Below are 21812 nucleotides of genomic sequence, written 5' to 3'. Positions count from 1 at the left end.
CCAAAGGTGCCCCAAACCCAAAGACAGACATTCATTCTGTTCTGCTGGAACAGAAATGCTGGGCTGTGTTGGACAAAGGGCACATCAGGAACTGCCACCCCACACCTCCTGGCTCATGCCAGGAGTTCAGCCTCAGCATCTGAAGGCATCTCTTACCCAGACTGACAAGAACTCGCTGCAGGGCCTGATAGGAGGATGTCTGCAGGTCGAAGAGGGACAGTTTGTAATCTGTGCTCAGCTGCACCTCGTGGCGGATGGTCTCGAACAGCGCGGAGGCTCGGTACAGCTGGGAGGGAAAACAGAGATCTCCCTATGGACACTGCTCAAAGCACTGGCTGGGAAAGAAGGAGGATGGAGGGCCAGCATCCCCTCAGACTCACACCCTCCCTGGACACACCAGACATTTTCTTCCCTGAAAACAGGAAGCACCCAGAGGGCTTGGAGGGCACCATCCCCCAGCCTGGGGCAGACCATGGCATACCTGGTGCTGGGACTCCTCCAGGTTCCCACTGGCCCAGAGGGAGAGGCCGAGGCCATGACGGATTTTTGCTTCATCTTCTCTGCGTCCCAGCTGCTCTGCCAGCCTCAGACCTGAAAGGGGGTCAGAGGGAGAGAGTGCCAGAGGGGAGAAGGGGCTATGGCCTCAGCCACACAGGGTTCCTGTGCAGGCAGAAAGCTTTGAGCTGGCACTGGGGCAGAAAGCAGGGCAGCAGCAGTGGTGGGATGGTGAGCAGGGCAGGGACAGCACCAGGATGAGCAGTGGGGCAGTACCAGTGCTGGGCAGCTGCTGCCAGCCCTCACATCAGCACCAGCATGAGAGGGCTCAGACCCTTCCAGGGACTGAGCCCTCCCTAAGTGAGGTTAAGGCACCATCCCCTGAGACAAACTCAGTAAGCCCCTATCAAAAAGTTCAACTTTTAAACCCTAGAAGCCACACAGACAAACACATTCACACTTTGCTGTCGAATACTGCCAGAAAAGACACCTCCTGCCACATTCCTGGCTTGTTTTCCATCAGCTCTCCCCAGCTCTCTGGCAGGCTCTGCATGGTTTATGTGCTGAGCCAGAGCAGAGGGCAGGGGCCTGGCCTGAACAACCTGGAGCTCATTTCACTTCCAGCAGCACACTCTGTGCTGTCCCCAGTTCCACACACTCCAAACCTCTTGCCTTGGTGGCCCCTGCTGACAACAGGGACACTTCCTCTGAGGCACCTCAGGTTTCCCCCAGCCTGAGGAGCAGGGCCCTGGCTGTCACCACACAGCTCAGCAGCAGCCAGCATTCCCAGGCTATGCAGGAATTCTGCAGCACACCAGGAGAAGGAGCTGTGTTTCATTTCTCCCCTTTCAATAGCATACTGGAACCCTGCCAAGGTCAGTTTCATGAAAACCAAACTAACTGATGTAATACATCCTTCTGCCTCCAGCTTCATACACTCCATACACTGCTCATCTGCTGCATCAGAGCCCACAGTTTGATCAGCTGCTGCCTGCATGCTGAAACCCCTTGCAGCAGCACAGCTCCCAGCCCAGCACTGACCCAGCACTCAGCAGTGGTAGATGGCTCCAGGACACCTAAGTCTGAATTTCCCTCATCTCTCTATCAAACAGCCCTTGTTTTCACTCAGACTTTAAACTCACCCACTTTGTCTCACCCTAGGTGAACACATTGGAAGAGCCAGGTGGCTACCAGCAAGGCATAAATCTCTCCTAACAGAGCTCCCAGGATCAGAGAGATTCATCATAATCCTTGGTGGCTTTCCCAGAGCCAGATCATGATATGCAATTCTATTTATAGTGAAGGTTTACACCTTCAGGCACAAATGAGCTCTACACAGAGACTGTGCTAGGTACAGTCTAGATCCTTGCTCCGAGGCACTCAAGATGCCCCCAGGAAGGCACAGATCATGCTTTGTCTAGAGGACACCAAGAAGGCTCCGAGATGACCCAGAACAGACAGCTGCTCACACAGCTGCTCAGCAGTAGCTGTGGATGTCTGCAAGAGCTTCAGCATCAAAAGCCACTGTCAAACACATCCTGCTCAAGCCATGCTTACAGAACCTCACATCTTCAACTCTCCCCTCCACCCTTCTCACCCCACCACTGCACGCTCTGCAGCGCAACTCACCTTCCTGCAGGTACATCACAGCCTGAGAGTAGTTCTGTAAAGCATGATGAGTCCTCCCCAGGCTGCTGTAGGACACGGTTTTGGCCACCAGGTCGTTCATCTGCGCGGCGATGCTGAGGTGCTGCTCCTGGTACACCACCGCCCTCTCGTAGGTGCCCAGCGACTCGTAGGTGAGGCCCAGGTTGCCGTAGGCGCGGCCCTGGCCGGCGGGGTTGCCGGTCTCCTCGGCGATCTGCAGGTCCAGCTGGTGGTACTGCAGGGCCGTCTCGTACTCGCCCATGTGCTGGTAGACGCCGCCCAGGCCGCAGGCAGCGTCGCTCTCCAGGGCTCGGTCCTTCATCTCCCGCGCGATGTTCAGCTGCCGCTCCAGGCACGAGATGGCCTGCTCGTAGTTGCCCAGCTGGCTGTGCAGGCTGCCCAGCTCCCCGTAAGCCTGGGCTTTGTTAAACGCCTCCCCCAGCTCATGGGCCACCACGAGCCTCTTCTCGAAGCACACCAGGGCCTGCTGTAAACTTCCCATCGCCCTACAAGGGAAGAAAACAGCAGGGTTTATTGTGCTGGTATTTCCTTGAGAGAAGGTGTTTTGTCATTTCTCCCAGAGCTAGCTCAAACCTTCTACTCAGAGGATTTCCCCCAGGAGAAATCCCCAGCACTTTTGAATCGACCTTCTCCTCTCTGGGCAGTGACATCAGCCTCATAATTTGAGCTGTCAGCACCCACAGGACTCTAACTCACTCCTGTGTCACATACACCCCATCAGCACCACCCTGCAGCAACTGTACCTCACCAACATTAGAACACACGTGCAGCTCCTTACCTGTGCCCACTGCCCAAGCCTCGGTAGGCCTTTGCCTGATCTTGCATACGGTTCAAGCTTTGAGCCACAGACAGGTACTGTTCGTAATACTTGATGGCTTCCTCAAAATCTCCCAGAGCCTCATAACAATCTCCCAGGTTCCCATAGGCTCGGCCCCGATCTAATACGGATTCATTCCCACTGAGCTGCTGCAGCATGGCCAGCTGCTGCTCAAAGTAGCCAATGGCTTCCTCCATGACATTCATGTTCATCTTGGTAATGCCCATGTTACCGTAGACCTGGGCTTCGATGCTGGGGTCCTTCAACTTCTGCCCCAGCTCCAGCTGCTCTTCGTAGCACTTGAAGGCCATGGTGTACTTCCCAAGTGACATGTACACTGCAGCAAGGTGACCGTGTGCTCTGCATTCACCTGACATATCCCCCAGCTCTTGGTACACCTCCAGCTCCTGCGTGTGGTAACCTAAAGCCTTGTCACACTTCTGAACCATCCTGTATGCAGAGCCCAGGGCTGCATAGGCATTGGCTTCCAGTCTCCTGTCTTTAACCTGATGGGCTAAGCTCAACTGCTGCTCATAAAATTTTATTGCACCATGTACATCTTTTTTACAGACAAAAATATCCCCCAAGTTCCCCAGAGCTCGGAATTTGGCCTGGGAATTGTTCAGAGACTGTGCCAGGGACAACAGGTACTTTTGACACTCCTCTGCTTTGTTGAAGTCCATCAATGCTTTGAAGGCCAGGCCTAGGTTGCAGTAGGCTTTGGCTTGGCTCAGCTTGTCATGAAGATCCTTCGCTAAGGCAAGATCCTGCTCGTAGTACTTAACAGCTTCCTCATAGTTCCCGAGGCAATAATGGGCATAGCCAAGGTTGTGGCAAACCTTCCCCTCGCCTTCCATGTCCTGCAGCTCCGGGGACAGGCGCAGGTACTGCTCATAGTAGGGGGCCGCCTGCACGAACTCTCCCCGCGTGCAGTGGAAGTTGCCCAAATTGCTGAGGGCTCGCGCTTCGCTCTGGATGTCCCGCAGCTCCCGGGCAATGTTGAGATGGTTCTGGTAGTGCTGCAGAGCACGGTCATGGGCACCCAGAGCCTGGTAGGCCACAGCCAAGTTCCCGTGCGTGGATGCCTGAGAGGCGCGGTCGTTGACCTCCATGGAGATCTGCAGCTCCTGCCGATGGTACTTGACGGCCTGGTCGAACATGCCCAGGGCGTTGTAGGCGTTGCCCATGTTGCCGTAGGCCCGGCCCTGCGCCGCGTAGTCGCTCAGCTCCTGCGCTATGGACAGGTGAGCCTTGTGCAGCCGCAGCGCCGTGTCGTAGTCACCCTTCATCTGGTGAATGATTCCTGAAAAACAACACACACAACTCAACAAACACAGTGCCCTGCGCTAAGGCTCTGCAGCGCCCTGCACACCAGCACTGCCTGCAGCCCAGACCTGCCCCGGCTCTTCGCGCTCGGCAGGGCACAGCCCGTCTGAACAAACTGCTCCTTGCTTCCAACAGGGAAAGCCCAGCAAAGCTTTAGCTTTTATGTTATACAAAAGCACCCACTCACCACAACAACTCGACACAGTCTGGCCTTACGGAATTGCTGTTCATTTCCAGAAGTGATACCTCAGCTAATCTGGTAGCTCCAGAGCTCAGGCTCAACACATTGAGTGAGTCAGCACTGGCAGATGCTTTTCAATTTCAGTCAAGTCGTCTCGCATTTGTTATGAGACATGGGAACAGCAGCTCTGATTCTGCTGATGATACCACCTACACTTCAATTAAACTCTGTGCTAGTAATGCCTGTGGCTACTTTGCAAACACTTGTGAATAAGCATGGAGGTTTGGGAGCCACTGAAGGAGGCCCTGCAAATGTTTTTTGACATTAATTGCAAAAGCTTCAAGAGAAAATATCTGGCATCTTTGGGCAACATGATGAGCACATAAAAGAGGTAGAGAAGTTCTCTGGAAGCTGCAAAGAGGCAGCACCAAGAGACTTTAAATTGTGTTCTATTAATAATGTGAAGTGTCTTCTCTCCATCATAGTGGGAACCCTTAAAAACTGCAGAGGCTGGAAAGCCTGGTCTCCACATGGAGCCTGAGTGTTTGGAAATACCAGATGCTTTGCAAAGGTTGAGAACCTGAGACTTCTGCTTAAACTCCACATCTTGTGAAAGGCTGATAGCTTGTGCTTCACCCTCAGTCCATCACCTCCTGCTCACCTCACCCCAGAGCACAGAGAATCTCTGTACAGAACACTGCAGCAGCTGGACTCTGTTACAGTCCATGTCTGCCCTGCTTAACACTGGATCACACACTTAAGGGTGCTTTCCATCTGCATCAGGGAAAAGCAACAGAAAATGTCTGTTGCTTCAGCAGAGAGGCCAACTCTAACATTCTGGCCTGGAAACACATTTAGATACATTTTTTTGCCTGTCAGCATGGTTATTTTGATGAGGTTTTGTTTTGCATGTGGATTAGATGAAAGAGACAATTAAAACTTGACTTTTTGATTGGTACTGGATGCATTTTAAACAACAGTAATAGATTGTCTCAACAAGAACTGCATGTTCCCTTTCTCCAGTATAACTTAACTCTGACAGCGAAGACAAAAATATAGCCAAATAACAGCTGAAACGTGAGACCCCGTGCTCAGACACTAGGAGAACTATTCTAGCACAAAGTGTGGAGTGGCTGAGTCAGCATACCAACTGAAAGTTATATTTAGGCTAAAATCCAACACTGGAAAACATTCTCTGCTGCACCAGTCCATCTCTCACGTCTCTGTGTCTCCCCACAGACTCCCCCAGACAAGGTTCCACACTGGAGAAGAGATGGGGAATGTAGTTTGTGCTTTGCTGTTCATGCAAGGCCTCCTCTCTCAGCCCTCCTGCCTGCTGGGTGCTGTCACATTAACAGAAACCTTGTTCATGCTCATTGTTCTCTCATGCTAAACTGCCCACAAGCATTTTTGCATCACAAACCTATTTTGCCCCAATATCTGCCTCAATTTGTGTAAAGGAGGAGATATGCAGCACTAATTAAAAAATGTGACTGTTTTGTTTTCTGCAGCTTCCCTTATCTTCTTCATTCAGCTCCTGAAGACTCAGCTACTACGAGAAATTAAGTAATTCATCAAGCTCTTTTCAATTACCTGCTGTTGATAACATCAGAGCACAATTAGCATCTACAAATGAACCAAGTGCCAACTGCCAAGCAGAAACAGGAGCTGATTTACAGCGTGGGGCAGCCTGCAAGGGTTGGGATTCAGGTGCTGCCAACAAACACTTATTTTGATATCCCAGCACCAGCTCTGCTCTGCTGTTCCCAGCCAACTGAGAACACATCCTGAACGACAGCTGGAACATTGGCAGCACAACTGCCACAGCCATGGCAGAGATGGAAATGCATCCTTGGTTGCTCCCACATCTGGTGCTGTGAGGCAGCAGGAGAAATAGGCTTCACTTGGATATAACTCAGTCTCTCCCAACCTGTCAGCAGCATACCAATGCTGCTCCTACATCCTATTTCAAAGAGCATATATGGAAAATAAACTTAGCTAGGATTTGACTCGTGTCTCTCAACTTACAAGGCAGCAATCTATTGGCATATCCTGCTGAAAAACTCCCAGAGAAATGGCCAGATAACAAACCACATCACTACTTGCATTAGTGCAAGAATTACACTTATTCCTAACTCCTGAAGAGCTCCTCAAATGCATTTTATCTTTTCATTTCCCTTTCGCTATGAGTTTGTGCTTTCTAGTGTTTTTCTAAGGAATTTAATAATTGAACACGGAACACAGTTCAGCAGCACACAATCTGCCAAGGGCCTGTTTAATTTATTAAGGCAGGCTGATGAAACTGTGGTGACTAAGAAGACAGCACACAGCAGATCTTGGGCATCCTGGCAGCGGCTCTGATAGTCTCAGCATTCCATGACAAATTCTGCTCCGTGTCAGGACCTTACCTAGATTGGAGGAGGCTCTGCCTTCAGCAGCTCGGTCCTGCAGGCTCTCAGCAATGTGCAACTGTTCTTCATGGTACTGCTTAGCCCTCTCCAGGTCTTGCATACATCTAGCTGCATGGCCCAGGCCAGCATAGGCTCGCATCTCAATGGCCTTCTCAGCCAGCTCCTGGGCCAGCTCCAGCACGTAGTTGTGGTAGGACATGGCTTTGTCGAAGTTCCTGCGGTAGTGGTAAGCACTGCCCAGGTTGCTGTAGGCTCGAGCTTCCTCCCGCTTGTTCCCCAGCTCCTTGGCAATCTTCAGATGCTGCTCATGGCACTGCACTGCATTTTCAAAATCCCCCATGGCAATGTACACTGCCCCCATGTTGCCCAGCTCCCGTGCCTCGGAGAGCTCATCTTTGGACTGCTTGGCGAGCAGGACACACTGCTTGTGGCTGGCCAGTGCGTTTGGGTAGTCCCCGATGGCTGTGTACACGTGGCCCAGACTGCTCAGTGCTGAGGATGCTGCCTGCAGGGCCAAGAGAGACAATGTGAGTACAAGCATTCATGGCAACCAGTCAGATGGCCCCAGTCCTAGAAATCAAAACCATGAGAGGCCATGCTGGTGAAAGAATGTGACTGCCAACTAGAAAACCTGTTTTCTGCAGTTCTAAACCACTCAGGGCAGCAGGAATGGATGGGGTTGACTCAGGAGGACATGCGTTGGACTAGCTCTTTCTTTGATGTGTGCAATGTGTGCTTGTACCTGCCAGAGGAGAAGGACAGCACTGCAAAGATGCAGAGACTATTGAGGAGACAGAGAATGACTCCTGCAGTTACCAACATCCTTCCATACCTCTGCTTCACCAAGCACACCATGCTCCAAAGAGCACAGCTCTTACTGTGCAGCATCAGGGTCCTGAGCCCCACACAACCTTGGGAATGCAGCAAAGACAAAAGCATTTCAGTAGCTGGAGCCTCTGTCCCCTAAGCACATATTACCAAAATGCAGCTCTATAAAAACCAGAGTTCCTACCACCAATAAACAGCTGTATTTAATAAGAGAAATTATCTGAGAATCAGATTATTTTACCCCCTGCATCTCCCAGGATGCAGACCTGCCTTTCACCTGGCAGAGCCAGAGCTCCCAACCAGTCAGCAGGGCAAGGAGCCAAGGGCAGGGATGTGTTCTTCACATGCCTGCTGCCTCAGCAAGGCTGTTCCTTCCATCTGACCCCAAATCCTCTGCAGCTCCCACATGTGCATTTCCTTTGCTCCCCAGCTGCTGCTGTGACCCAGTTCCAAACCTCCCAAAAGGAGCTGTCATGGTGAGGGCAGCAGCTGGCCAAGGGCTGCCACTCATGGCTCCTGGGCAGTCCTGGCAGTGGCCCCAGCCCCTCCTCAGAGCAGCTGCTACTGGTGTGGCCACAGGCAGAGCTGGGACTGGGTCCTGCTCCATGCTGGTCAGACTGGCCACAGAACTGGGGTGGTCTGGCCCTGGACAGGCTCTTCAGCAGCACAGTGACATAAATTCTTGGCTGATACCAGGAGGGAGAGCTCTTAGAGGGTTTGAGGGGGCCTGTTTGGAGGCTGCTACAAAACCAGCTCTGAATTTGAATACATTTTTACACACATCTTCAAGAAGTTTAATATATACAGAGTATTAAGTCATTTGCAACTTAAGTGGGGAAGAAAAGGGGAAAAAATAGATACATGCAGCTACCTTCCTCAAGCCCAAACCAAAGTACTGAGTCTTACAGGCCTCAAGACACATTAGAGCCTCATTCATTCTGATAGGAAGCAACATGCCCAGTGCTGTGGAAGAAGGCAGCAGCACCCTCTGGGCCAAGTCAAGCCCAGTTCAATGCTGTGAGAACTGATCCAGCCTGCAAGTTCAGACATTCTGGAAGACTGGCCACCACCAGCAATAGAACTTCTGGGAAGAGAATGGAAATGTCTTTCTGGAAAACAAGGAGTCAGTGAAATCTGGTGTCTCCTGGGGCTGCTAAAATAAAAAAAAAGTGGACATCCATGCGTGCAGATCACTGAAGAGAAGAGCTCTGGCCAAGAGCCATCAGGCAGAGACTCAGATGATGTTAATGGGCTATGGCTGGGGAAAAGAGGCATAAATGGAAAGCAGCAGATCTCAGATTGTGAGTGCACAAGAAAAACTTGACAGAAGCAGGGACTGCGTATCCAGCACATGGGGAGAAATCTCTAGGATGTCTCCTAGAATGGGAAGCAGATGATAGGAATTGAAATTTGTGAGGCTGGAAATGTTTATTCTCAGGGCTCCTAATCCCTTTGCCCAAGAGCATGCCCAGGCTCTCATTAAAGACCTAGAATGAAGGGTACAAGCTTGGCAACCATTCTCAGAGCACACTAAAACACTTGGCTGACATGCCTGAGTGCCCAGGGCTGGATTATCCACACCAGGATGTGGCAGGAGGACTAGTGAAGCAGAAAAGAAAAATAAGTTAAAGGAGACAAAAATAGAAATAGAAAATAAAGGGTGAAGAACTGATGAGAAATAGCACAACTTGATTAGAAAGCTGGGGCTGATTTTAGAGGCTGGGCTGAGGCTCACCCAGACAAGGCAGCAAGGTCACCTTTACCTTCTGATGTGCACTTCATTGCAATGGTCCTTACTTTTTATTCTGCAGCAGCTTCCACTGTTACCTGATCTGAGAACAGCACTTCTCAATCCTCTGGGAGTTCCCATGAGGACAGCCTGTGGCACTTCTGGCTGATTTTACTTCTGCAATCAGCTGGGGCTGATTCCTGCAGCATCAATCCTCCAGCAACAAAACCATCAATGCTCTATTTGCTCTGGGGGCAGTAAGGGGAGCTGGCCCTTACAGCAGCATTTAGGAACAACTTGGTGATAACATCTGCTGGGTGACTCACTTCAGGGGATTAGGAATAAGATTCCAGAAGATAAATTCATGATTGTGTGTTTAATAAAATCCTCCACATTACAGGGAACCCCAAGTGGCTCACACACTGGGCCAGAGGGATGGGGTGTTGCCATGTCACTGGCAGAAGAGCCCTGTTGTGGCACTGGGCTGACACATGGCAGACAGACTCCATCCCTGCTAGCACACACCTCTGCCTGGTAGCAGGGTGATGTGAGACTACAGCTCCATACCACATGGGGTTTGCAACAGCAAACAAAGAAAATCAATGTTTTATGTATCTGACAAAGACAAATTTTACAGTGGGGATTGCTTACACCTTCAATTAAGCAATTTATCACTTTAATAGAAAGCAGATTCTTCTGCCATTGAGCTGAGGCACAGAAGGGAGTTCTGAAAAAGGTTCCTAAGTGCTCTCTTTCTCTCAGAAGCAACAGCCAGCTCAGGTTTTTCAGCTGAGTAAGGCAGAGTCTGATGTTAAGCAGATGTGCATCACAGAATGGCACCTGACAATTTGGAGAGATGCATTCCTTAGGTACTTCACCCTTGCTGGAGAATGGTCATTTCCCAATCATGTTACATCTAAACAAATCTTCACCTGACTGCACAGCCTGCTTAAATAAGAACACTCTGTAATAATCCTAAAATGGGTGAGGTGAAAATGCTCTGCCTGGCATATCACTATAAGGTACCCTTAATCCCTGAACACAGACACTAATTAAGACTGATCAGAGATGGAGCATGCCCTGCTGCATGCTGCTTCTTTCAACTCCCCTTCTCCCTCTGGGCACAGAGTAACAGCAGCTTGATCCTAGAGATGTAGTGGAACTGTATCCAACAGATTACCATGATACCATGCATATTCATCACAACTGTACTGGGGGCAGGCAGCAGCATCTCTGAAAATCAGTGTACCTCCTCATCCTCATCTGCATCCCCTCACCCCTCACCTGCATGTCCTTGCTCTTGAATGCAAGCAAAGGTGTGCTGGTTCATGGAGAGCCCTTGTTTTTGTTCCAGAACAGCTACCCAGGCAGAGCCCTGAAAGCACAGTGCTGTGGGTGTCACCACACAGTAAATTCTCTGCCCTGTGCTGCTGTAAGTACTCCAGGTAGGAAGGGCACAGGTTACCTGACACCAGGGACACATCCCAGCCTTTTCTCTACAGCAGATGTTTGTTTTACAGGCAAGGACCAAGTAACTGCTGCACACATAAGCAGGACAGCACTGTGATGGGGGTAGTTCCAGGACCTGATAAAACGATCATTTGATATAAATGATCATTTATTTCCACTTCCATTATATCCACTTCTATTAAGGCCTTTCATCATTTCCTCAGGATCTGCAGGTATGCCTCAGCCTGGCTTGGACAATGCCTGATTTATGACTGAGACAAGTCTCACATCCAAACAGAGCAGGTGCCCTATCAAAATTAACACTTCTTTCCTCCCTTAAAGGTGAGGCTGATGTGCCAGTACCACATCTAACTTCCTCCTTTGTGTGCCATGCTTTTGAAAACTGGAAAGGAAGCAGCAGGCAATCTCCTCCCCTCTTATACACGATCAGTACACAGGAAGAAGGAATGGATTTGCTTTTAGGCAATTATTTCCTGGGGGAAAAATATACTGAAATCAATATCCCTGCCAATCAATATCCCTATTTATTTGTAGAAGGTCTCAGTCTTTGTAAAAGAAGCTACCAAAGAGCAAAGGCCAAAAAAGCCAAAGCCAAGGAACAGAAGCACTAGTATCTGAAAGCCTGAAAGGAGCTTTGTAACTACTAACTGAAAGAGAACAACCAGGAATTAATGATACAATAGAAAGACTCAAAATACACAGCATAAAGAGATGGTCTTGACCCTCACTTGATTAATGGGTAAAATCCACAGCTCTGCAAGTGCCACAGAGCTGCTGCTCACAACAGAGCCTGCCATGGACTCTGCTGACAATCTGCTCCCAGTCCTCTCTATTCTTACTTGCTCAGGAAATTGTTAATGTTTCAGAGGACTTCTCATTCTCCCTGTTCCATGGCAAAACTATCACACAAAGTACATGAATCCCAGCAAACCTGAGCAGCACTGGGGGTTTGACTGCCAGACCATTCAGTCACTCCAAGGGGAATGTTGACTTTCAACAGCTTATTTGGAGATCAAAATAATGCTGCTCCATTCCAGTGGAAAATCCACTGACTCCCATCACCTCCATTATCATTTAGGAGAGAGGTGTTTAGTTCTGCCTAAAACACTTGTTAAAGTAAACCTGAGCTACACCCTTAACAGAATAGTTCAGCAAATAGTTTTGACCAAGTTAGCAGCGTTTTGCTGAAAAGCTGAAGCAGCAGCTATTCCATTCCACTTTTAGGAGTAAATCTGCCTGTCACTCATACTAACCAGGCTGCTCATGTTCACTGTGGGAACTGGTGCAACACCCCTCACTCACCCCTCACTGCTGGGGACCTGGGGAGTGGGCTGCCATTCTGGGTGGGTTCTGCAGAGCTCCACTCATTCCACAAAGGAATCACACAAAATACACCAGTCCAAGAACACTTATGAAGGAGATGTCATCATGGAGCCTATGCATCACCTGGGTTGATCTGCCCAAATTTGGTCACTTTCTGGACACAGTCTGAAAGACTCACTTTAGGGAGAATGGCTGACTTGCCATTTTTAGTGGTGATGTAAGCATTTCTCATTTAAAACCACAAGCTTCTCCATGGTGGCGACCCTGAGGAGGAGTGACTCATACCCTGGTCAAAATCAGTCAGGAAGAATAACCCAGCAAGTCACAAACTTGGATCTAACAAGTTCAGAGCAGGCAAAGAAAACATCAACTCCTTCAGCAGTGTGCTGACCTGTGCCAACCCTTGCTGCTGTTATTTATAAGCTGGATATCCCCTCTGCAAACTCAGTACAGAGGAGGAAAGCCCTGGCTGAGGTGGGCCTCCTGAAAACTCAAAGTGTGCTGCAGCTGCAGCTCTTGCATGAGTTTTCTGCTTCATTTCTTTTACTGCAGGCAGGTCCAGGCCTCAGCAATGTGCTGAGCTTTACAGACACTGTGAAAGTAAAACCAGAAGACTGCATTTCTTTCAACTAAAATCCATGTGCTGTGGAGGTCAAATGGGGACATTTAAAGGAGATCCTCAGGAAGTATTACATTTCCCTCTTGAGTCACAAGTCCAAACAAAACAAAGCATATGGCCTTTTAGTGCATTCCCAAATTTCCTGCACCAGTCAAATTTCTCTTTGTTCTGCTTAATCCTATCACTTTTGAACTAGACAAACCTGTATGAATCCTGTCAAGTTGCCTTTAAAAAAACCTGCCAAAGACAGAAAGAGAAAGGCAAATTATTTATACTCTGTGATACAAATCCAAATGCTGAGGGTCAGGCACTAAGGCTGATTCACATCACTGAACTCGTCCTTTCAACCACATAGGTGATTCAGTCCAAGCTGTAATGCAGCATAAGTGGGCCCACAATTCCCAAGTAAACTCCACTGGTAAGTGTTCTCCCAGCAGCTGGCACTCAGCCTTCCTCCAGGGTACAAGGCAGTCTGCCCTGGATCCCTAATAAAGCAAAACTGCTGGAATCATTTCCTCATCACAGCCTGTCTCTGACATCTTAGTCTATGTTTCCAGGCATGACAAACTGCTTTAGCCTGAAGACTCTTTCCAGTTCTCATTTGTGAGGTATTTATATCCTATCCTCATTTTCCAGATTGTTTGCAAACATAACAAAACAACTGTGGTCGTAAGATTTTCAGATTTTTCCTTTCTGAAAAATGTGACAGCCCCAGGCCAGACCACCTCTTGGGATGGCTGAGTGCCACACACATCCCACAGGCAGGGACACTGCCATGGGTCTCTTGAGCTGCAGATCATGAATGGATGGGATTCTCCACACTCCACCCAAGACTGCAGATAAGGAGCACATCCTCCAACTCAGAAGAACAGAAAAAAATCCCCATTCTGCTGCCCCAAACCAGAATTCATACAAGTTCAGGGAAAAAGCTGAATCCATACAGCTCTGCTATTGACTGAAGATGTGGCTTTACAGACAAAGCAGGGCTGGAGGGACACCTGGAAAGCATTTCCCCTTCTCCTCAGGAAAGGGCAGAAAACCTTGGCTTTACAGAATTTACAGATTTCATTAGAAAGGAATGATCTATCTTTCCTTCTGCATCTCCTTCTGGAAACGAGAAGATGAAATTTGATCTCTGATTTGCACAGCCTGATAGTGAGGAGCTGAAGTTTACCAAATGTGGGAACTTTATACTGAGTCCCATTGCTTTGAAGGGGACTGGGAAAATCTACCAAAACTGCAAACCTAAGTAACTACCAGTGGCTGAGCTGCTCACAAAGTATGTTCAGACAGTTGCAGAGCAAATTCCCAACAGAATCCATCCAAGGATTGTCTGTCCCAGTAACCATAATCCCTATTTTTCCTCCTCCAGGGATGCACAATGGTTGGTGACCCCTCCCAGCCATGGCTCCAGGTGCAGCCAGCTCCATGGCAATGCCCTCTGTAGCAAGAAGCTGACCACTCAGCTGGATTCTGGAGTCTCCTGGGCTGCAAGCCCATGGGTTTCTCTTTCCAGTGGGAATTTCTGCATTCTGGTATTTCCCCTGCCACACAAGAACCCTCACAGATATGCCAGAGCAAGGCAACACAGAAAACCCACCAAAGCCTGCTTAATAAACATCTTTCTTCTGTGCTACTTAACTACCCAGTTCTAATTATCATCTTCATCATCTCCACTTCCTGCAAATAGTCAGCCTTTCTGAACAAAATCTGCTGAAACTGCAAACATGAACTCTGCCTTACATTTGCAATCGTTTTAAAAAGCATCTTGGGACAGCAAAACCTGGCTCATCAGTTCCTGAGCACACCCACCTGCTGCAGAGAATTCCCAGAGCCACAGATGCTCATGGAGATGTCCAGGGCAGCAGCCAGAGGCTGATACAAAGGGTCAGCAACAAGAGGGCACAGAGCCCCAGCAGTTCTGCACCTTTTCCTTCCACAAATAGCTGCTTCCAGAGGGAGGTGGGGGAAATCCCTTCAAAACCAGGCCAGGAATAATTGCTGCAAGCTGTTGCCATCATGAGTCAACCCAGGGGCAAGACAGTACTGACACAGTCTGTCAGTCTGTCCTCAGCTCTGCCCTTCCTCAGCCACACTCCTGAGAAAAAGGGCAGCAGAGAGTGCTTGGCTGCCCCTTCATCCAAGCCCTAGGGAGAATTTAGGGGTGCAGACAATCCTGTTTCTCACCCAACACCTTCTGCTCACCCTTGCATGGTGAAGAGAGATGCTGCATCCTGGGGGAAGGCAGAGCTCAGCTCAAAGCATGCCTGCCAGCCAGCACAGAGGGGCTGCCAGCACCCAGTGGCTTTCTGGCAGCAGCATCCTTCCCAAGAGCTCCCTGCTGGCAGCACAAGCACTCATTTCATGGTGGTTGCTCTGATCTTGCCATCCTGCCCTGCTATTTCTGAGCACTGGGGCTGTAATCGAAGGCGTCTGAGGGCCCAGGAGAGGAGGGAGATATTACACTGCAAAGTTCCTGTGGTGTCCATGGCCTCTGCACAGCAGGAATCAAGCACAGCCTTTCTGAGGGTTTGGACACTGGACTCAAGAAAGGGTCCCAGCTTTCCCTTTCCTGTCAACTTCTCCTTGTCAGCCATTCACAGCTCCAAAACTCAAGCATTACTTCTCTAAATGAAATGCTCTGGAAATAACACAGGGCCTTCAAAATGGTCATCCAAAGGGCCACCCTAGCCCATCCCAAGAAATCACACATCCCTGGCTCTACACTGGCACTCTGGCCTTACAGAATTCCTAATATAAGACAGTTCTGGACACCTGAGGAGCAGCTAGCAATGAAAAGGGATGCACAGGACTAGAGTTACAGGTATTAAAAGCTTTCACACTTACATTTGATTCCATTCTTTCCTCTGATTCTGGCACAGCTCATTAGCTGCATCACCTTTGTCTAAATCACAGCCTGTGATGTGGCATCAACACACCCTACCTACATGAGTTACCTGATGTTTTCCAGAAGATGAGGTTACCTGGTGTTAAAACCAGAGCAATTAAGTCAGAGATAGAGTACAGACATAACATTCAGCACTTCCATTATGGGCTGGTTCCACTGCAGCCCTTAGACCACTCTGAGGAGAAACAGGCTGCAAGCTTCTGCTGCTCATCAGAGCCAGCTTCTGTGACAAGACAACAAGCTAAAATAATGTGATGCAGTCTTCCTTGCTAACATCATCTGCCACTCCTCCTCTGGCACATTCCAGTACCTTGGCTGCTGCTTTAGGGAACCTCTCTTTGTACAACTCCCAGCACTTTCATAAGCACTAAGAAGAGACTGGAAAAAAGAGCAGCAGTCCAAGCTACCAGAATGGGATTTCCTCAGCACATGAACTGCTGGACAGTATGTGCTGACAGTTCAGCCACAGAGAGCATGGAGCACATCACAAGAACATGAGGTTGCTGCTGCTCTTAGACAGGGCTGAGACTCTTTATCCATCAGCAAGGAAGTAAAGACTACATTTCACTCCACTGCAACCAGGTCTGCTCAGAGTGGACCCTCCTGTTCCTGTCCAGTGGCAATTACCCCTGTAGGACAGGAGAGGGTGAACTCCAACAGCCTGCAGACAGCTCTGAATGAAAACACAAGCCTCTACCTGGAAAGGTTTATTTTCTACCTCTGCACAAACTGTGTGGGCCTTAGTTGGAGCTAGTGCCAAGAGATGCCCAAAGATCAGCTCCTGTACACATGTGCTGGGCCAGGGTCCTGCAGCCCCCTGCCATGTGCTCCCCCTGAGTTCAGATGGGCTGTGCAGCACCCTCCTCACTTAGGAAGGGATGGTTACACTCTGTACTGCTGCCATGGGGCTGCACAACCAGTGATGCCCACCCTGCCAGTGACATGGCTGAAGCAGGGACAGGTATATCCACAGAATGAATGCATTTGAATTTCCTGACCAGCCACTGCAGCTGGTCAAAAAGTCCAACCCATTCCTTACCTGAGATGCTGTTTCATGGTGCCCTTCACAGCATCTCACTAAGAACCAGGCACCTGCACAGACCAAACCCACATGTGTGTTCAATCCCCTCTTAGAGATAGTACAGGTATGCCAAATCCCAGTGACACCTGCCCCCTGCTCTCTCTGGACACAAGTCCAACAAAACAGCTCAAACTTCTTTCCACACTGGCTGAAAGAGTAAATGGCCTGCCTGGACACATAGCCTGTGTTTGTAACAGGAGCTTCACAGACTCCCTGTGCCAAGGAACTAAAACATGTACAATCCTGAGTTCCTGTGAGCAGCTGAGATGCTTCCCTGCTCAGCTGACAGCTCCCCTTCTCCTGCATGGGGGAGGACAGACCTGAATGCTCCAGACAGACCCTCTGCAACCTCCTCCTCCCTTTATGGGTGGCACTACCCAGCAAACATTTGCTCCAGCAGCCTCAGAACCTGACAGCCCCTCCAAAGACAGCAGCATCCCATACAAAGGAGCACTTTTTACCTTTTCTGCCAATTCTCTGTACAGTCAGGGGTAAAACAATTACCTCATTACAGTTGCACACCAAATTCCCTTCTGCTGGAATTCACATCAGCCCTACTGCAACTTTATAACATTTGCATTATAAAAATGTCTGCAAAGGAGGCCAAGAAAAACAGCTTTTTGTTCAGAGGAAGCTCTGTGGTCAAGATGATGTCATCAGAAAGCGCCAAATTAATTTCCTGTGGTTACATCCTACAGGAAATCCAAGAAGCTCAGCTTTCTTGCTAAACCAAGTAGTCATTTGTTGTCAATAACTGTTAATTATGTGCCCAGATGTGTCATGAACTAAGGACTGTTAGGACTAGCCCTCATTCCCTGCACTCCCCCCAGTGAGATCTGTTTAAATCAGTGGGCTGAAGACCAGGCAAAATGCTCCAGCCACAAGTCCCAGGCCAGCCTGGGGTTCTGGGGCTCCTGTGCTCATGCCAGGACATCAACTCCCCTGCTGCTGCCTCCAGGCCCCACAAGGGGAGATGTGCTGGGCAAGAAACCCCCAGAAGAGCAGCAGCCACACAGGTTACCCTGTTAGCAGCAACAGGGATCAAGAAAACTGCACAAACAATGACAAGCAACAGCTCTTCTGCTCTTCATGAACAGAAACAAGGAAATCTGGAGTGATTCAGGAGGTTTTCCAGCTGGTAAAATAATCAAGAAAATGTCTAGGAAGTCCCTCCCCCAGCCACAGTCCTTCCACAACCTACTGAAAGATGCATTTTTCCAAGGCTTACTTGATATTTAACTTGCCAAGTAACTTAGTAAAGCAGTAAAGCATTCAGCAAATTCTAGCAGACCTTTCCCACAACTTACCAGTGGGAAACTGAACTTCCTCAGTTTTTAGTTCTCCTCCAAAACTACTTGTGATTACATGAATTCTCACCTGTCCTGCTGCCTCTAGCTCTTCCCTGTGCCTGCCATGCAACCACCAGTCTCCATTTTCCCACTCACAGTAGAGGGAGCCCCCAGAGCAGGGGATAAGTTTTGTATCTGTGCACTAAAATATGATTCTGTCCTTACAGTGAACTTTCAGTAGAAATCCCTTGGGACAGCCTCCTCAGTCTGTGCAGCCCACTTCCCTGCACTGGCAGGGAGCCCAGCACAATTGAATGGTCAGGAATTGAATGGCCAAGGCAAAGCAGACCCTGCACAATTTGTTTTCAGATTTGAATGGGTTCTTTTTGTTTTCACTGGTGTTTGGACTAAGTGTATTTTATGCAAACACTGGGGACAGGGATTTTGCCCATTTCTTATCTGGAAAAAGCACAACTTAGGATGCAGCTTGGCAGAGTCTAGGTCAGCAGCACGTGTAACACTGGGAAATGTGCTGAGGACAGTGAGGATCAGCTGCAGCAACGTGGTGCTGACACTGACCCAGCAGCAGCTCCTACCCCTGGAGCCCAGAGCCTCTGTGCTGTAGGAACATGGATGGTAAGGGACAGGGAGGCAAAAGGACCTGCTCAGAACCCAGACTAGAGATGGGGGAGGCAAATGGACAACCCAAGCATCCTGCCCCTTGCACTCACATACCTTATCTATAGGTAAAAAGACTTCCTTAAAAAAAAGGCAAGTGGACACCCAGAAGAAGTCACAGCTTCCAAATTCTTGGGGCAGACAGACAATGCTGTTTGATATGCTCAGATCTGTCTGGAAACCCATGCAGTGCAGCTGACCAGCTTTGTTTAATAAGCTCCTACCTCTCTGTCCTTGAGCTTCATGGCAAGCACCAGCTGATGTCTGTGGTTAGTCAGGGCTTCCCGGTAATTTCCTTTGGAGAAGAATGCAGAGCCCAGATTCCCATGAGCTCGGCATTCTCCTGTCTGGTCACCTGTGTCACATGCAAACAGAACAAAGATTAGCTAATACAGCCACTGCTGGAAGCATCCAGTGGCAAGACAAACATGGGGTACAAGTGATGCTCTGGTGTGAGAACCAGCATTAAAACAAACTCATCTTTATGTTTAACACACAGCCAAACTCTTCTCTTCAGAAACTTCTGCAATAGCCATCAATCATATTTTTAGAATTGTTTTACTTTCTTCTGTGGCCTAACACCTGGCAATTTTCCATTCCTCCCTGTTTATTTCTTGCTTGCATTGTGAAGGTCAGTCAATGGCCAAGGCCTAGAACAAGCACAAAAGCAGCACAGCTCTGCTCAGATGTACAAAGTACACCTACAACCATCTTCAAGAGAGCAGTCCCTATGCTCCTGCCTCAAGCCTTTGGGCATTGTCTCTCCAGCTCTGCAGAGTCAGGGCTTTGTCTCTCACCTGTCTGCTCTCCTGGAGCACCCCACAAAGCTGAATGCTCTCCCTGTTGGGCAGAATATATCATACTCAAGAGGGACTTTTGAATTTGTTTATTTTTAAACACTCTTTGTTCATCATTGCATCACTGCTGATTTGTTCCTTCCCTGGCTACTGCCCCAGAATCTCAGTGAGTACTTTTGTCCATCAAATACTTGGAATAGCAGATGGCTTCATTTAAAACTTATGTAAGGTTTTGAGCCCAACTCTACACAGGGAGTAAGAGCAGTTCCCAAATATATGATATCAGGTAATTAAAAGACCCTGTAAAACCTTAGCACATCCATTGATCATCTGACCCTTCACACAGGCAGACAAACAGGGATGCACAAACCTGCAGTCTGCACATCTCACAAGCTTCAGATTGGATTTAGCAGCTTGTGAAAACCTGAGTATTCTAGAAGGATGCTGATCACCACCCCAGCTCATGATTTCACCAGTCCCAACCCAGCAGTTCAGCAGTGAAAGGAGGATTCTCACCTAAACTCTTGGCTACGTCCAAGTCCTGCTGCATGTATCCAGTGCTTTTCTCTGTGTTGCCAAGGGACCAGTAGGCACTGCTCAGTGCAGAGAACACTGATCCCCTCAGCTTCAGGCTGCACGTGCCAATCTTCAGGGCAGCCTCCAGCACCACCACTGAGGCCCCGTGGTGACCTGCAGTCAGGAGCTCCTGCCCAATCACAGACACCACAACAAAGGGGCTCTTGTCCAGCTTCATCTTCTGCAGTTGTTGGTAGGTGGGCTCCAGGGACTCTGAAGTGCAAAACCAAAGACAGAACTACTCAGCAAACCAAGTTATTTACATCAGGAATCAGCTTCACAACTCATCTTGATTTCTTTGTAAACAAATGACACATGATTTAAGGGCCAGACAGCCCAAATCCTATGAAGTTTTATTAAGGGAGCTTGAGGCTCAAAGGTACCATCTAAGACCTGGCATATCAAGACAGATCACCTGGCAAGCTGCTGTTTGCCTTGCAGAAAGCACTTCAGGAAGGCAGCATAAGAATAGAGCTTAGAGCAGTCTCAGCATTGAGTAGTCTCATTCTGAGCTCTGAAGTCTGGCCTAATGGCAGAAGGAATACACAAGATATCTGTGGAATTTTGTAGGAAACTGGAAATGGGCCATCTGCAGTGTCTGAGAGCATTGCAGTTTTTGCTCTTTCAGCACAAACCTTCAGATGAATGTCTGCAAAGTCTGTGCCTCTCCAGATACCCAAGCACATGAAGTTTGCTAAGACTGGTGACCAAAACTGCAGAAAGAAGCTGCTCCTTGTGCAGGAGACAGTGCTCCTGTGGCATGATAGCACTGGACTTGCACAACTGCTTCCATTTGTCTAACTGCAGCAGGGAGCACAGTTGATACACAGCTGCAGGGCAGTTGGCCAGAGATCATCCTGCCAAATTTGGGGATGCACCCACAGAATACCACATAACCTGCATTCTAAGCAGCAGCCTTAGTACCTTTGGGTAGCAAATCAAATTGTATTCACAAGTAACTGCTGTATAGGACAGAAACTTCCAGATGAATTGTTTTGGAAGATGGAGAAAAACACTGTAAAAAAGAAAACACCAACAAGGATAATTTTTCATTTCAGTGCTTCTTGGCTCCTAAGCCCTGTGGCCCCCAGAACCATCTGCTGAGGATGACAACTGCCATGTTCCCTCCTGACTAACAGCATTAGGGCACTGCAGCACAAATCCTGCAAGAGAAATGGAGCTAGGAGGAGACAACCCCCTTCCTCTAGAGGAAAAAAATCTTGGAAACGGGACATGATGAAAGAGAGGCAAACACTGCACAGCTCATATGGCTTCAAGGTCTCTGTGATTTCAAACCTGCTTGAACAGAAGTGAATTAGAAAAGCAGCCTTTTTGCCTTCTGGAATGCTGTGTTTTGAGGGACAGTAGTACCACAGAAAAGTTGCTGATGTGCTCCTCTGGGCAAACACTGGTCTGGGGCATTTCAGATGTGCTGCTCCCAACCAAGATATTGTGGGAAGTTGCTCCAGTAAAAACACAGCTAGGGCCATAGCAACACACACTTCTGCCTGCACTAATACTGGAGAAAGGAAAAAAGAGCAAGGACTCCATGGGGACTGCTGTACAAACCCACTCTGATTCATCTCCAGTGCCCCTCAAGCTGGCTGTCACCATCT

The 21812-nt window shown here is 48.9% G+C and overlaps 1 protein-coding gene across 1 annotated transcript in view; it reads right to left on the bottom strand.

Annotated features, from left to right (window-relative positions):
* Positions 1-21812, bottom strand: part of TTC28 (tetratricopeptide repeat domain 28) — a 108783-nt gene that overhangs the window by 25339 nt on the left and 61632 nt on the right. The window contains 7 exon segments of the mRNA XM_079322880.1: positions 157-286; positions 482-591; positions 2125-2648; positions 2942-4283; positions 6896-7403; positions 19048-19178; positions 20137-20409. Of these exon segments, the coding sequence (XP_079179006.1) occupies positions 157-286; positions 482-591; positions 2125-2648; positions 2942-4283; positions 6896-7403; positions 19048-19178; positions 20137-20409 (3018 nt within the window).

Source organism: Erithacus rubecula (assembly GCF_903797595.1).
Source record: "Erithacus rubecula genome assembly, chromosome: 19".
NCBI classification, from domain to species: domain Eukaryota; kingdom Metazoa; phylum Chordata; class Aves; order Passeriformes; family Muscicapidae; genus Erithacus; species Erithacus rubecula.
Note: the sequence above shows the minus strand (reverse complement) of the source record. Positions and strands in the feature narration are given on the sequence as shown.